The sequence below is a fragment of the Rhinolophus hipposideros genome (genome assembly GCF_964194185.1).
Source record: "Rhinolophus hipposideros genome assembly, chromosome: 7".
Taxonomy (NCBI): domain Eukaryota; kingdom Metazoa; phylum Chordata; class Mammalia; order Chiroptera; family Rhinolophidae; genus Rhinolophus; species Rhinolophus hipposideros.
In genome coordinates, this window is record NC_138053.1 from 26,317,238 (window position 1) to 26,334,930 (window position 17,693).

Sequence of the window (17,693 nt, forward strand, 5' to 3'; positions counted from 1 at the left end):
GACACATACTAAAATCGTCAAATTTTGAAGACAAAGAAAGAATCTTAAAAGCTGGAGGAGAAAAAATAAGCTTGTAACATTACAAGGGAAACCCCACTAGGCTATGGACAGATTTCTCAGCAAAAACCTTACAGGGTAGAAGAGAGTTGGATGATATATTCAAAATTCTAAAAGAAGAAAACTGCCAACCAAGAATACTTTACCTGCCCAAGCTGTCCTTCAAAAAAAGGAGAAAGACTTTCCCACACAAACAAAAGTAAAGGGAATTCATCACCACAAGACCTGCCTTGCAAGAAATGCTGGAAGAAGTTCTTAAAGCTGAAGTGAAAACATGCTAATTAGTAACATGAAAACATAACACATACAACCCACTCATAAAGGTAAGTGTATAGTCAAATTCAGAACACTCTGACTCTGTAATATGGTAAAATATTAACCACTTAATCTAGTAAAGGTTAAAAAACAAAAGTATTAAAAATAACTACAGCTACAATAATTTGTTAGTGTATATACAATTTAAAAAAGGTAAATTGTGACATCAAAAATATAAAAGACGGGGAATAAAAGGTAAAGGCTTTGTGTGCAATTGAAGTTAAGTTGTCATCATCATAAAATAGATCTGCAGTTGGTTTAATCTACAGATGCAAAACTTGGTAATACAAAGAACCTACTGTGGTAGACATAATGATGCCCCCCCCCCCAATGATGTCCATGTCCTAAGTCCTGAAACCTGGAGTGAATCTCTTACCTAACATGGCAAAACAGGCTTCACTGATATGATTAATTTAAGGATTTTGCTAGGGAGATTGTCCTAGAATATCCAGGTAGGTCCAATGTAATCACATGGGTCTTTATGAGGGAAAAGTAGGCGAGTCAGATCCGTAGGAGATATGAAAACAGGTCAGAGTGATGCCATCCTAGAAGGGAGCCTTGAACCAAGAAATACAGGTAGCTCCTTGGAGCTGGTATAGGTGTGAGGAAATGGATTCTCCCCCAGAGTCTCCAAGGAAAGGCAGCCCTGCCAACATCTTGATTTTAGTCCAGTAAGACCCATTTCAGACTTCAGACCTCTAGAACTGTAAGAAAATACATTTTTTCTTATTTTAAGCCAGAGTTTGTTGTGATTTATTACAGCAGCAATAGGAAATAAATATGCCTGGCAAGGAGTTGACCCAATATAAATAAAGTTTAGAAAGTTTCCTTCCACTTGCAGTCCCTGTTAGAGGAAGCCACCCAAATCCCCATCAGAAGACGTGGGGAGCTGAGAGCCCATGCAATGGATCCAGAGGGGTGACACCACGTGACTTTATAAGCTGTTTTCCCAGGGGTATATTTTGGTCTAACAAGGCTACATATCTACCTTAGAAAAAAAGAGATAGGAAAAGACTTTATGATTACAAATATTTTTTTCAGGGAAAGAAACAACATCTTCATCTTGGATAGATTGGGGGTTAATGAATAAAAAGTGTTTTAAAGGTATTCTAGAGCCATGGTAGGGCAAGTGGGGTAAGACGGTACAGCAGGTGGCCAGGTAAATGCCACGGTGGCTTGGGCCATTTGACAGGACACAGGGAGTAGGAAGGGTCAGGAAAAGAAAAATGGCTTGTTTTGTTTTGTTTTGTTTTTCTGAGGCAACTGGGAGAATGACACTCCTAGGTGGCATTGAAGAGCAATAGGAAATGCTGGGGAAGGAGCAGAGTGAGGGGCAAAGGTTTTCTTCTGGAACTATTAGATAGATAGCTCAGTGGTGATTATCAGGTAGACTCACAAGCTCAAAAGTCAGGAGAATATATAAACTTGAGTAGCCATATAAATATGAATTTAAAGCAGTGGGAACGAATGGGATTACCTAGAGAGAGTACACAGAGCCACTTCTTATAATTGTAAAAGGCTCACCAGGTGATTCTCACACATCTGCAGTTAAGAACCACTGCATTAAAGCTAAATATAGGAACTGTGATTTGGTAAAAGAGAGTCTGTATTTCCAGCAGGGGTGTCACAGGTATTGCAGTAGTTCCGAGTCAGTCAGACGCTGTTCAACTATAGAGAGAAAAACCCTCCTATTCAGTCAGATCTCAGGCACTTAACAGGAAAGCATTTTGATTTCACTGAATGACAAGTAACCCCTCAAGTGACGGCTCCTCCCCCTCCCTTAAGATGTGTACTGTTGAGGCCAAAGAGTGTGAACTGAAGCTGTGGCCACAGTTATGTATGTAACTACTTCTCTATCAACAAGCCACAAACCATAGTTACAAATGACCTCTGAATGGTATTTTCCAGACCCAGAGTTTATCATGCCTGAATCTCTTCCAGGGTATTTTCTTTGTGCGGCCATTTGTTCATTCAAAGAAATAAACACCCTAACCATATGAGCATAAAGAATAATTACATAACACCTTGCCAAAACACCAGAGCAATGCACTCTTTGCCCTGGCAAATCATTATTCATAATTCACACCTGCCTAGGTGTGACGGTAAAACAGAGGCTCCTCAGATGCAGATACACATGTATGACAAGAGAGCCAAGGGACTGTGAAGGGAAGAGCTGCGACTTCAAGCTCACTACCCTTTACCGAGGTAGGTGAGGTACCCAAGGGTTCCTGGCTGCACGTGGGTAAAACCACTGTGCCGCTGCCAGAATCACCACAGAGGATCCCAGCCCTGACCTGGAATTACAAGCCACTCTGGTTTTTCCCCACCTTTGCACCCTGCTCTCTCATTACTTTGAAAAAACATGGTGCCGGCTCCAGTTGCTGGCACTTTCTCCAGGCTCCAGGACACAGTTGCATTTCCACCCTGCGAGTGTCCAGATGTGTATTTAGATTACAACATACAGCCCCCACCCATGCCAGCCTAATGCAGCTGCACAGAAACCACTTCCTGTTGAGGCACTGTTTTAGGCATCAAGCTACTATATAAAGTGAGATTCTGCAAAACAGGTTATCTTTTTAAAAACGTTATTAGTAGAAGAGCTTGTAAATAGGGCAAAATGCTTGCATTATAAAATATTTTCATACAATGCAGTTTTATTACTTTCAAATACATTTAATAACTGCATTAAGTGGTGCTAAGCAAATTAAGTGTTGACTAATTGAATATTTTTCTTTAATTCAGCACTTCCCAAATTGTTCTATGGAATATTACTTTTTTTTTTTTTGGCAAAACTTTTTTTAAAAAAACCACAATGATTTTTCTTGTAAAATGCAGTTTTACTGTATTTCTATTCCTATACATAGCACTCTAAGATAATATGTCAACAGTGTATGTCACCCAAGAACACACATGGAAGTTCATGTACGTTTAGGCTGCAACAATTCCCAGGGAACCACCATCACATGTCATCTGGCCAATGATTGCTGGTCTTTTTTGGTACTCTGCCTTATATTTTTTCACGTAAGGCAGTCTTTATATACAAGGGTTATTATATACTACCCATTTATACTACCTAAACTCGTTTGCCATGGATGAATGGCATATACTATATTTTAGGGACTGCTGGTAAATAAATACAATTGACATGTCTAAGATGGTTTTTCATATAGAAATAGTTTTGGGGAGCCCCTGAAAACACGGTTGTATTAAGTGGATAATCAACCTGACTTCAGGCTTATTTATACTAATCATCTCCTCAATAAGCCCCTTCTATTCCTCACTGACAGGAGACAGGTATTTAGGCAAACCCCATGTGAATGACTATAAATTCTGAATTTCCTAACTGTTCTTTGCAAGCACCAAAGATTCTACAGTTTTTCAAATCCTTCCCTACTGACTTGCTTTATAAAAATCCATCTGAAGCAATTGATCTCCTAGGGCAAGGTAAGACCTGGTAAATACTATAAAAGCAACAAATGCAACACAGTAAGGCACAATGTAACAGATTACGTAATAGCAAACTTCTAAATACCATACCAACAGCATTAAAGATGAGTTAAGGATACAAATCTTGAATTCTTCTCAAATCTTTTTCTTTCTTTTGTTAAACAATTACTGGTTAGGTTTTTTTCCCCTAAAAGTCACAAGAACTATCTTGCATCTCCAAAGTCATCTTGACTTGGCCCTACAAATTTTCAAGAGGTGGTCATTGGACAGAGATAGTTTTATTTCAGTATGTGGGTGGATCAGCAACCAAGCAAAAGAGAGGGGGGTTATTTGCCATAAACAAGAGGCAGTTGGTGGGTATTATCAGAAATCTGATTTTCTGAACAACCTTGAACTTTGAGGCCCCTATTTGGGGTGCTGGCTTTTGATCTTTAATAAATTATCTATCCCCCCCCCAACCCCACACAGAGTAACCTATTTCTGTTCTTACAGCCCAGAAAGAATTTATCCCTATAAGGTGGGCCAAAGGTGAGAAGGCTCTTTTTTATTTTCCTATTGAAATGCTTCTTTGAACTCTTTATGATAGTCTCATCTTTTCTTAGATATGCTGCTCAATGAGCTGGTTTCTGACAATCTGAATACAAGCTGACTTCATTTATTAACATCTGCTACACAATAATCTTAATATAAGAAGCATAGCTTTTGGCTATAAGAAATGTACTTGGTGCTCTGCTCTCTTCTCACAAAGCATAGTCCTGAGTGAGCTCATTCCTTCTCGACTATACTAATGACCACCAGGTCACATCTCCCCTCTCTGATCTCTCAGTCTGCCACTCCAGCCCACTATTTCCACTAATATCCACCTAACCATAAATGAAACCGAACGTGGCTTTCAAACCAGCTTATCTTTCAAACTATCCCCTTCCACAAACAGTATAAGCAGGAAAAAGGTGCGAGAAATTTCTTTGACTCAAACCAACCATCATCTTTTATCAAATCTATATGGTGTTTCCCCGAAAACAAAACCTAACTGGAAAATAAGCCCTTGCATGATTTTTCAGGATGACATCCCCTGAACATAAGCCCTAATGCACCTTTTGGAGCAAAAATTAACATAAGACCCAGTCTTGTTTTTGGGGAAACACAGTAGAAAGCCCCGATGCTTCTTTTTACAAAATGTCTCCACATTTTCCCTCTCCCTCTTAATTCTAGCCAATTCAGTACTGGTATCAGGATTTACTGCCTTATGTCCGTATTACCTCAAACAGATTCTCAGCTCCTTCCTGCTTCTGAGTCTTCCTACACACTGCTACCAGAATAATCTAGATTAAATATTCTCTTAGCTCTCTTCCAGGTCTAAAATTTTCTATGAAATTAATTCTCCAACACTGCTTTTCTCAAGCAGCATTCTGGTATACTCTGTAACTTCAAATGGTTAACAACTATCTATTGCGTAACTCCTCAGACTGTTTTCAGGGCAATTCACAATCTGATCCCAAACTACCTACCCTGTTTTCCCAACTACTCTTGACAAGCACCAAAGATTCTAAATCAATCTCCTCACTTCTTCTCATGATGCCCTCCTTCATAACTCCAAGCCTCCAGAAGCATTGAACTTCACACTAAGAATGTTCTTTCTCCCTTCAAAGTACTGCCCTGTCAGGAAAGTGTTGCTTCTTTCCCATGTTCTTCGGTCAGCTGGACCTAGGCCATTACTAGAACTTAGATCTGTTTCTCAATTCCTCTTAAGGCTTTTGCCCTTATATTAAGGATGTAAATCAAGATCACGGACTTGTTTCATTTTTCGCTCCTGTACCACCAGAACTTACAACAATGCTTGGTACCTAATAGGCAAACCTCTGCTCCTAAATCTCTGTTCATTGGTAATAACTAGCATAGATTAAGAATTTATTATATGCCAGGCACTGTTCTAACTTCTTTAACTTTTAGTGAATCATTAAATGACATTTAACTGTCTCCAATTGTTTCACAAATGGCAGTTGTGTCTCCTCAAATAACTACGAAGCCCTTTCAAAGCGAGTAATAACAATTCTAGTATGTCTATCCTAATCACCATAGTACTTAACACATACTAAATTATCAAATATATGCTGGGTATAGTACAACAGATGGGCCACTGAATTGCAGGCCACGGCGCATGTCCCAGGTATGCTATGACTGGCAATGAGACCTGGGGCAAATTTCTGAAGTCCAATTCATGTATCTCAGTGTCCTTATCTGGAAAACCAAAGAGTGAATTACCTGGCCTGGTAGAGCCCTCCCTACTTTAAAATTCTATCTCTGATTTTTTTCTTCATTTTATGACTTTTCTGGAGTGCTGGTACTATTAAGATGGCTACCTCATGGGATTCTAAAAATACACATTCAGGATTTTTTTGTGCAGAAAATAATTCTGAAAATGAGTCACACTCTCAGGCTTCCATCCTCTAATGCTCCACAGGCTAATAATAATAATAATAATAATAATAATAATAATAATAACAAAAATAGTAACGCTACCACGAAGGCCTAGACCCATACATTCCACATTCCTCTCCACCTGTGGCATGAAGGAACAGAGGTGAACTGCTGCAAAGGACAACTTCAGCCCCAAAGCACAGCCTTACCCTGAAGGGGGAGAGCTTCTCATCACAAAACTAAACAGTAGCAGTCCTAGAGGAAACGTGTTTAAAAGAATAAAAATCATTGGCAAATTCCTGGCTCTCCAGAGTCCTGATTCAGGACAGCGAGGTTCACTGGTAAAATCAGGTCGCATTTGGGGCCTGCCCTGCCATTGGAAAAAGCATTTAATTTCTCTGGACTTCCACAGGTGCACACCTGCAAAGGAAGCCGCTGGGAAATCCATTTAGATGTGAAAAATGCATAAATACATACATATAAAAATGCAAAAACATAGTAGGGTAGCAGTCAAGTGCCCCTGCTGGCATCCTGGTACTTCTGTGCCTCTAAGCTGAGCAGCCCTCGGGGATTCAGGGAGGAATGCCACGTTCCAGCCAAGATCTATGGTTTATAAAGATGCCTAGACCCCGGCTCTCCCTCTACAGTTACTAACTGTCCCAAGCAGTCCGATGAGGCTCAGAATTCAGTCCATGTGTGAACTGTAGCAAATCCAAATATTATAAAGTCATGGTTTTCAATCTTGAGACTATGTATCACTCTTGCTTAGTTCATGCCCTAGAACCCTGTCTCAGAGCAGCCCTATAGTGAGAAACCTTCAGGTAAAGGAAAGATGTCCATGCTCCAGCATGAAAGTTCCCCAAGGATACGTGGAAATCTATGAAACATGTGGATATCACTAGTTTTAAACCACACTCTCAGAACACAAACTAAATTTGACAAATGCTGATGTAATAACCAACTCATGAGAATTGTGTTTTTAATTAAGCCACCTCTGCTTCAACAGATCGAACCACACTGTAGGCCTCCAATGTTACTAATAGAGAAATACAGTTTAAACCGGGAATTGGAGAATTGTTTCTGTAAAGGGCCAGACAGTAAATATTTTGGCCTTTGTGAGGCAGATAGTATCTGTCACAACTGCACAAAAATTCTGACCTTATAGCACAATCCATAGAGGAATGAATGTGGTTACCTCATAAAATACTTAACCATTTTAAAACGTAAAAAACATTCTTATCTTGGGGCCCTACAAAAACAGGTGGCAGGACAGATTCGACACAGTTAGCTGACTTAGGCAGAATCAAGACCAGAGGCCTTGAGGACAAAAGGGAAGGAAGGAGGATATTTGTCAAGAACTTCATTCTTTTCCTACCCCTACTTCCATCCCCTTTCTTATAGAAGGCTATTTAGAACAAAATGAAATGGATGGACAGGAGGGAAGTCTCCAGGCACTTTATTTTCCAGTTTCTTTCCCTGCTTTTTCTCATCTCAAGAAGGGATACAAAATGCAGTAACCAGAATCACCAGAATTAACAGAAATAAAACTAAGTGATACCTTGAAGAAAGGAAATAGCTTGCCTGAGAAAATTTCAGACATCTCAAATTATTTTAGCATATGACTTTCATGCTACCTTGTTACTAATCAATGCATCTTATCTTCCTGTACTAAAAGGCAAAGGGAATAAATCAGAACTACTGACAACCTCTAATTCAGCTCACAGAAAGTAAAAGATGATCTACTTACTATCATCTGACCATAATGCTTTTCTCAGAATAATAAGTGCATCCAATTTTTTTAAAGTACATCCGATCTTAAAAAAATAAATTTCAGTATGATAATCTTCCATTTTTTCTTTAACTTGCATATGAACATAATTTACGCTTGTATTTTCTGTAACATATGGCAATTTAGAATCCTAAAAATGTAATAAGTGACGTTTAGGCATCCAGAGAAAGGATACATTTCGATCATCCAAAAATGCTAGTTATCCTTTTGAGTATTAGAATTAAGCCTTGGATTACCCCTTCCTAAAATGCAAAATGCACAGTGGGTATAAAAAAATAGGCCTTTGGCTAGACTGCAGCCAAAACTGGTTTTCAACAGGGTTGATTTTGCCCCCAGGGGACATTCAGCAATGTCTGGAGACCCCCTTTTGGTTGCTACAACTGTGGGAAGGGAGGGGAAAAGGTGATTCTGGCATATTCCAAGTAGACACCAGCGATGCTATTGAACACCCTAAAATGCATAGGACAGCACCCCAGCCCAAAATGTCAATAACAATGACTCTGTGAGTTACCCAAAGGTAGAGTATGTCCAGTTTTATACTATAGTGCTTCAAAGTTGATCTTTTCTTTCGATAACAGTTATGTTAGATTTACAAATTTAACATAAACTATTTACTGGATACTTACTATGTCTGCATAAAAGTACAAACAACATGACCTTAAATATACTATCTCACAGAAAAGCTACGTTATGACCTCAAGAAACTGAGTTCTTTCAAATCAAATGATTTACTTCCTCCCTATCACAAGGCAAATCTGACAATACTCAAGCATTAGGTTTGAAACTGCATTTCAGTACAATCAACCGTGCTCACACTCGTTTGAACCTAAGCATGGTTTCAACCTTAAAATTAGCAGCTTGGCTTGCAACCTGTAAGTGAAGAGAAACCCTTTTGAGCTAAAATGGTCTACTTCCTCTGCTGATCAACCTATAAATCACAATGATGAAAAGAAGCAAAAGTCACCCTTTTGGAGTTCCTCCACCTCTCCTTAGCTCTCCGTATACTGTAAGAGCCCATGCTACCAGGAATTTGACCACCGACATCCGAAGGGGCCAAAGCACAATGACTTACAACGCGGCAACCAGAAATCATATCTCCCCTACTGAATATCCTCCCATTTTCTGAAAGATCTATATGGAAGTGAGGAAACAAGGGAAAACTGAGACTGCTGGACTCAAAAAAAAAAAAAGAAAAGAAAAGAAAAAGAAAAACTAATAATTAAGCAGGGACAGCTACCGAATTACTCCTTCTAGGAAACTCTCAACACTTAATGCCAGTCTGCCAAAAAAAAGGCCAGAGTTTTGACAGCCATCACAAAAAGCAACAGCTGACTCAAAGAAAAAACAACAAACAACAAATAAGACTGGTAAGGTTAGTCAATGTTTTGGCCTGCCCACAGCCCAGATATCCTTTAATGCTAATTAATGAGTAAAGAGTAAAATCCCCTGCAGATAAATAGGATTGCAACATCTCCCAAACAAATGTATTTGTGTAGGCCCTGAGAGCAGCGCTACACTGGGAGCAACACATTCAGTTTTAACAATAATAAACTTAAGCCTTCAGACGAGATGTAGGGAGTGCCTGTCCCAGTTGGTGTTTAGGAAGTAAGCTTGAGTTTTAGTGAAATATGTTGGGCAAAAGTCCTGTAGGATGCACTCAGGAGGGGGTGGAGGAGAACAGCCTCTTCAGAGGTTTTCACCTTCTTGCATTCCTCCTGAACACCTGATTGCCACCGCTGTCAAAGTTCTACCACTTCCCAAAAGTCACAGATCTCAAACACTATAGAAATGAAGCAAGCTCCCATTTATACACCCGCACAAACCTCAGCCACAAGTGCTACAGTTTATAAACAGAGTGCACTTAAGTGTGGAGAAGTGGGGAAGATCACCTTTTTCCATATGTCTTGTTTCCCCGAAAATAAGACCTAGCCGGCAATCAGCTCTAATGCGTCTTTTGGAGCAAAATTAATATATAAATTAAAATAGTAAAATAAGACCAGGTCTTATCTAACATAATATAAGACCGGGTCTTATATTAATTTTTGCTCCAAAAGACGCATTAGAGCTGATTGTCCAGCTAGGTCTTATTTTTGGGAAAACACAGTCATTAAGATTCACAGATTTCTGAAAGAAAAATAAAACAATTGGGGATTGAGGTCAACTTTTATTAACCATCAACTATGTTGGACCCTTAAAGTACTAGAGATGGAAAGCGTTTCAGCAAATTTCTGTATGTGTATTATATTTTCACAATAAAAGTTAAAAAAACAAAAGGCATAAAAATCCCCACCTTCCAATGTCTTTCAATCAATACTTGTATTAAGACAGTCTCACTTTTTCACTTGATAAATGTTACCTGGGCACAAAAATAAAATCTGAACTTCACTTTCACATTTTCCATCAGCCCCAAGAGTTAATACTAACCCTTATGGTCATACGCTATACTAGTTATTTAAAAACTGATCATTCATTACACAAACCTGGCTCACTAATTTAATTCTCCAGATACAAACATAAGACATCATATCATGCACATCGCTGATAGTAAGCAACTTGTGAAATCTGCTTGTATGAAGTAATAAAGAATTTCAGGAAGACTTTAATGTTTCTCCTTTCTATCTGCTGGAATTCTTACATTACCTAAAAGTATCTTCAGGGCATTAGGCCCTGGCCAGCCTCTCATTCGGAGTGCAATTTTTATTAACTTTTCTAACTGAGATTTATTAACCCTGAAATATACACATAAGCTAAAACAGACAAGGCCACCTGTTGCCTCCAGGCCTCAAAGGAATTCCTCCCAGAAACACAGGGAAAAGCCTTCCAAAGAGTATCTCAGATGCAGGCAGCTGCTCCAGTGTGGGAGAAACTGGAGCACCCCAAGTTGGGCCCACTTCCACCCCCCACTCTGGCCAAGTGGTGGAAAATAGAGCTGTGGGAGGGAGGAAGGAAAGAATGAAAGCCAGAATTACACCAAATAGATTGCTCTCAATCTAGGATAGTTTTAAAACACATCATGTTTACTTACAAGATGGGCCATATACCTTCCTGAAGGTTCTAGATCAACTGAAAAAAACTAAAATGGACAAGTCAGAGGAAATCAATCCCTTTCTAGATAAATCATTCAACTAAACACCAAAAATGATATATAGTGACTGATTAGCTCAGCTCGGCTCTAATAAAACTAAGGAATTCAGTACCCAAACTCAACAAAGAAACATAATACATTGTAATTTAGTTTTGCTATGTTTGGTGTTCTCATCAAATTAAGGTTTACATAAGAGAAGCAGTGGGGAAAACAAATCACCTCAAATGCTGGATGCTGCCCTACATCATGGTTTTCATTATAATGTTTAGCTCTGAAGTGAGCTAGAAGACATTGTGGGAGAGGTATAAATTTCGAGCATTAAATGTTTCAGAAAAAGAGCACATTTATTTGGGCTTTATAATAAAAGTTCCTTCAAAAAAAAAAAAGTCATAAGCTAAGGAGCCACAAAGCAACATGCCCTAGCTTCCCCATCAGATCTTTTCCACAAGCAGGCTGAGGCCTAACGGTAGGCAAAGGATTACTACGTGGCAGTACAGCTAGCAGCTGAGAGCCTGGACTCCAAAGGCCACCTGTTCAAATCTCAGCTTTGAGCTATGTGACTTTGGGCAAGTTCATCTCGCTGTGCCTGTTTCCTCATCTACCGGGGTGGTGGCTGTGGGAATCGAGTTTATTGTGGAAGACACACTGGCTGATGTCAAACACGAATTGGCCTTACAGCACTTTCATCCTGTCCACCTGCTTGGTGATGCAGGGGCTCTCCAAAACTAAATCAGTAAAGGGTGCCTTCTTCCTGCACCGAAAATCCAATACTGAAATTCTGAGAAAGACATCCTTAAGTATAAAAAACTCCGCCTACCTCGCTGCTTGCACACAAAACAGAAAACACACAGGGCCTTCTCTTCCAGCATCCACTGTCACTTTTCTCCACCAAATGCTTTACATTCTAAGCAGAACTTCAGTCCCTTGACAAGTACTAGAGGTGGATATTAAAATACTGGAATTAACTTTGCCTAAGATTTCCCAGTAAAGTGAATGAGTCACTCACTTCTTTAGAAGCAGTAAAATGTCAAGGTTGCCAGAGAACCCCGGCCCCAGATGTTTGCATAAATCATTTCCAAGTGATCAAAACAAAGCCAAAGGACAGTAGTCAAGATAACACTTTAAGTAAAATGTATCAGTTTTTATGATTTTTCATATAATGGAGAAAATTCTGGGAATAGGTTTGGGGGGCGCAGAAATCACAGTAAGGTTAGCCCCAAAATTATTAAACAGCATATTAAACAAGGCTTAGAAATCCTCTTTTTGCTCTTGCTTCACAGGATTTACCCTTTTTAAAACTTTTATTCAATCTTATCAACAAGCACTAGACAAACTCTAAAGTTAAGATTTAAAGATATCTCAAAGTGCTTATCTCACTTATATTTACCCTATCAGACTACTTAGGAAAAGCAGAAGCTTTTACAAATTTTGATACATCTGTTCATAAGGTTTTCAATACCTCTCACCGTAAAATATTCTCACCGGTAAAATATTCTGAGTGTTCTGGTTTGATCACAGCTATCACAAAGGGGTCTTCTTTTCACTTTCATAATAACTCAGGCAAAGTTAGTAGTTTAATTTCAAATAAATTCAAGCCTTTTGCTCTAGCATATCACAAGAACAAACGGCAAGGACACTCTTTCGTCATTTAAATGGTCACAAAGACAAATTTAAAACATCAACTTGTTCACGTACTACGTTTTTCTGTCCCTGAGTCAAATACTTGTCAGATCAGCTTGTCAGGATTTTGAGATCTTCAGGTGCATTCATTACAGGGGATATTCCACAATACCTAATTTTACTACAATTTCCTAAGTGGACTTGGTCATTGGCAAATAACTCGAAACCGAAACACACGCGGCGCTGTGTCCTTCCAAATAGAACCGTTTGTCTCCGCTTGCTTATTTTTAGTAACTTTAAATAAAAGACTGAAAACGGGTCGTTTTCCCTAACTCGTTTGACAATTCGACCACTGGGCACAAGGCTGAGCGCCCCACAGCTTCCGGCTGGAGTATGACACGCGCTTCCCCACTAGGCTCCCACGTCTGCTCCAAACAAACCCGATGTAGCTGAAGCACGACGACACTAAAATCAACCCTACAGATTCACTTCTAAGAGGTCTGGCAACAGGAAATAAACTTTTATTTCTTAAGAGACGGTGGGATAAGCACCCTGCCCAAACGGAGTCTGGGTGACCCATTTCCACGAGTGGGCGCGTGCAGGGGGTCTGTGCAGCTTAACCCTGTGCGGGCTGAGGGGCTACCCAAAAGCGGCACGCAGGCGTTGTGCAGGCCAGGGCGCGCCGCACGCCGCGCCCGTTCCCCGGCCAGCAGGTGCCCGAGGCCACGCGCACAGGCCCGGGTACCAGAGCAGGATCATGGCCACTCCACCTGAGCTCGATCCCGCCAAGCACGCCGCCCAGCACTTCGTTAACTCCGCGCGCCCGGGAGAAGGCTCCGGGATGGCGGTCACCGCCGATCCAACGCTGCCAAGCCGGGTTGGAGGAGGCTCGGATCCTCCTCCAATTCGGACTGGCCAAGCCCCGGCGCGGAGCCGCCGCGGGGGAGAGGTCGAGGAGCAGCGGGCAACTACCGGCCCCCAAGCCTCCCCTCTCGGAGCTCGGTGCCCCGGGCGCTTACCTGGGGAAAGGAGCCCTCTCGGCGCGGGCTTTTGGGGTAGTCTAAGTGACCCCGATCTAGCATCAGGTAGAGCGAGAAGATCACAACACAGAAGATCGCACTGCCGAACACGGTGAACTGACGGCTTAACTTCATTTTTTCCTCGATAGACTTGGGTCCAGGACACTGTCTTCACCCGGAGGAGGCAGACTGTGGACTCCTGGCAGCGGCCGCCAGAGGCTCTCCGCTCCCAAGCTCGTGTTCTCCGCGCTGCACGCTGCGGGTGAAGGTCCCGGCCGCGCACCGCACCTTGCCTCCGAAACCACCACGCGCCCTCGGCCTTCGCCCTGGCCGGCTGTCGTCCCTGGGGCCGGGCGCCCCTCTCACGGCGAGACCCGCCTGCCGCCCGGAAGGGGCCCCGAAAAAACTTGATCTCGAGCTTAGCGCGGGGACCCGGCAGGACGAGCGCGGCAGGCGGAGGACAGAGGTCGCTGCCCGGACTTCCTGCCACCACCGCCTCAACCAAGTCCGCAGGAAAAGTTTTCTCCACAAGGGCAGGCGTGTCCTCCTCACCCAGGAAGTGGGGGTTCGGGGGCTCAGAGGCCGGCGGCGCGGAGCTGGGTCCCAGGAGCCGAGGGGAAAAGAATCCGGTCGGGAGGAGCCGGGCCCCACAACTTAGCGCCGGGACGGCCGGTCCCGCCCCCGCAGCGCAGCCCCCGCCTCCTCTAAGCCCCTTCCTGCGGCCGCCGCGGCCGCCGCCGAGGCCGGGCCGGCGAGCACCCTGGACGTGGGGATGCACAGATCGGGCAGGAGTTGCCTCCAAACGCGCGTCCACCCTGCGGCTTCTCCCGCCCCCCGCCGCCCTTTCCTCTCCCCTCCCGGACCCGGGCTGCGCAGGGAGGGCGCAGGGGGCAGGCAGCAACAACGCGCGGAGGAGGAAAAGGAAAGCAAGGAGAGGACCGTCCCCGGAGAGAAGCCCGCTCCAGCTGCAGCCGCAAGTCCCCTCCCTCCTTCCCGCCCCGCAAACACGGAGATGGCGGCGGCAGCTGCGAAAGGAAGAGCCGGTTCTCCAGCGCCACTCGGCGCTCCTAACCGCCCGCACCACTAACAGAAGGAGACAGCAGCGGCGCCGCGGCCGCTGGGTCAATAAGCGCCCGCAGCCCCGGAGCGGAGCAGCCGGCTGGCCCCTCCCCTTCCCGACGCGTCGGGATGAAGGGGCGGGTCCCCCCGTGCCCAATCACAGCGCGCCGCCTGCCCGGCCCGCCCAGCGTCCGCCTCCTCGCGCCCGGCAGTGGGAAGACCCCAGGTGGCTTTTGTGACCTGGGAGGTCGCCAGCGGCACGCGTACTAGAGGGCCTGAGTTTTCTACCCTCTCTCCTTTAGCTATCCAGGTTTCCTGTCCTTGAGGATCCGGGCCTCGCGTGCCTTAAGACGGGAACTCTGTGAGGAGCTGTAGGAAAAGAAAGAGAAGGGGGTTGCGAATTCTATATTCAGATGCATCTTTTCCTCCGTTGCTTTTGTTGACTTCCGGGTGAAACCTAAGGGAAAGGAGCCTGCCAAAGCCAAGTGTAGACATCTGGCTACCAAATTTATGAGGGGAACCTGAGAAGTGATTCATGTGCCGGTTATTGATTGATTGCCTCTCAACTCCAAATTCACCCTTGTTGACTGCACTGTGAAAATGGATCTGGGCCTTGTCAAGTAAGTTTTCCTTCGCCAAGAGAGGCAGAAGCTTTGTCAGTAGAGGATTCTGAAGAGACGTTATGGGGGAAAGGGTTTTTCTTCCCAGTTTTGTTGTATTGGTATGCAAGCTCTTGCAGTATACCTGGCTTTCTCTAGCGCCAAGCTCCTGTAGTGCTTGGGGGGCAGCAGTTTCCTCCCATGTCCCCAACTTTAGTGGTTTTGTAGTGGAGGGCCCAAAGTGAGACAATACCCCGTGAATAGTTTTCCAGGCATGTTAGAGACAAGCTATGAAGCAAGTTCCAGAGAGCTAATTTTCGACAAGTTCTACAGGTGTGACACCTCAGTGACTTCTCTGCCATTCGGTGAGCCAGGTTGTTTCCTCCGCAGTAAAGAATGGATCTTAGCCCTGGGACAGGCTGGGGGGAGCTCTTCTTTGGGAACTCTTATCTCCCAGCCATAGGGATAGTTTAAAGTTAGTCCCTTATAACTGGTATTTCTGTATTCGCTAGGGTTCTTTTCTCACTAGTGAATCCCTCATTACTCTAATCCCCTGTTGTAGTTAATAATTCTTTTTCATTAAACACTTTATTAAGTTTTACCTGTAGTCCTTAGCTTATTGGGTTGATTGATGGAAACTTGGACGTAGTGGTAGCCTACAATTTGTGAGGTTGAGATGCCAGAGCTTCCCTGTGGAACAGAGAATAATGTGGAACAGAGAATCCAAAGGTTTAGGGAAATGTTATATTGGACTTATCCTATGCAACGTAACTACCCATTTCCCAACTATGTTCCATGCAAAGGCCCCAAAGACACTACCTCCACTGAAGAAATAAGAAATACATTAGTGAGATGAAGACATGTGTCTCTGAAAATCTCTGTGGATGTTCTTTTCTATAGGCCATTTGTGACTATAGAGGATGCCATTATTGAGATGGCCTCCTTGATTTCAATGGGTATGATAGGACCCGGAATAGCAGAGTGCAAGAAGCATTTAACTACCAAAGATAATGTGGGTAATCTGCCTTTAAGAGCAGCAGGTATGTACAGCCAATCAGACTGCCTTGGCCCACATAGATGGCCTAGGAACAAAATAGGCGGCCTAGATACGCAGCCTAATACTAAAAGAGTACTGCTTAATATTTATAACAGGAAAAGCTCTAAGTCAGCTAACTAAAATCTGACTTGAGTCACCACAGTGGATAGTCACAGCCTTTCACTCAGTTTTCAGACCTAAATTCACAGACTCTAAACCCCTTCATTGAAGGAGGGTCTGGGTCCCCTTTAGGAACGACCTATACCACTGCCACCGTACACATTATAAATGTTCCCCAAGTCTTCCCCAAAGAGATGTGTGGCCACTTACTAGAGCAATGGTGCATTGGAGATAAGGGAATATGTAGATATTTTGAGGTTCACTAGACACTCTCTCTGAATTGATGCTAATGCCTGGGGACACAAGCCACCACAGTGATCCTCCAACCAAAGCTGGAGTTTATCATGGTCAGTAGACAGAGGAAGTCTTTGCTCATGTCCAACTCACAGTTTGTTCTGTTACTTCAGTTGATCCACATACTCTCTGTGTGAATCTTTTCTCAGTTCTACAGCTGACAATACCCCCACTTTGGCTTTCTTACCCATGGGGTGAGGGCCGTTACAATATGAAGAACTAAATGGAAGCTCCTGAACTTTTACTCCCTTCCAGGATAGTAAACCAGAAGCAATTAACGCCATAATAAAAGAAGTAGGGTTGATGATATCTATCATATTCCCATTTAACTCACCAGGTTGGCTAGTACAGAAGTCATGGATCTTGGAGAATGATTGTGGACTATTATAAACTTAATCAGGAGCTAATTCCAATTGTGGCTGCTGTTTGAGATTTAGTATTTTTCCTGGAACAAATCAAACAGCACTTGGCCCTTAGCTAATGCCATCTTCTCTGTGCTTATAAGAACCACCAGAAGCAGTTGGCTTTTACCTAATGGGGTCAACAGTATACCTGCACGGTGTTTCCTCAGTGGTATATCAATTCTCCTTAATATAGACTATAGAGATGTTGATATTCCACGAAACACTACACCGGTTCATTTTGGTTGTTCCTAATGACAACATGCTGATTGAATCTGATGAGCAGGAATAAGCAAGTATGTTAGATGCCTTTGTAAAATATATTTGAACTAGAAGGCAGGAGAGAATAATCATGAGTATAAGGTGACAACTCTAATGTGGTCCTGGCAAGGCCCACACCTTGGGTGGGATAAGTGCAAGGATGGTACAAACTC

General features: G+C 43.0%; 1 protein-coding gene across 1 annotated transcript in view; it reads right to left on the minus strand.

Annotated features, from left to right (window-relative positions):
- The window catches only part of MAN2A1 (mannosidase alpha class 2A member 1), a 166,153-nt gene extending 151,260 nt beyond the window's left edge, over positions 1–14,893 (minus strand). The window contains exon 1 of the mRNA XM_081054556.1: positions 13,751–14,893. Coding sequence (XP_080910682.1) covers positions 13,751–13,885 — 135 coding nt within the window. The 5' untranslated portion in view covers positions 13,886–14,893. The remainder of the gene's footprint in view (positions 1–13,750) is intronic.
- Between the last annotated feature and the right edge of the window lie 2,800 nt (positions 14,894–17,693).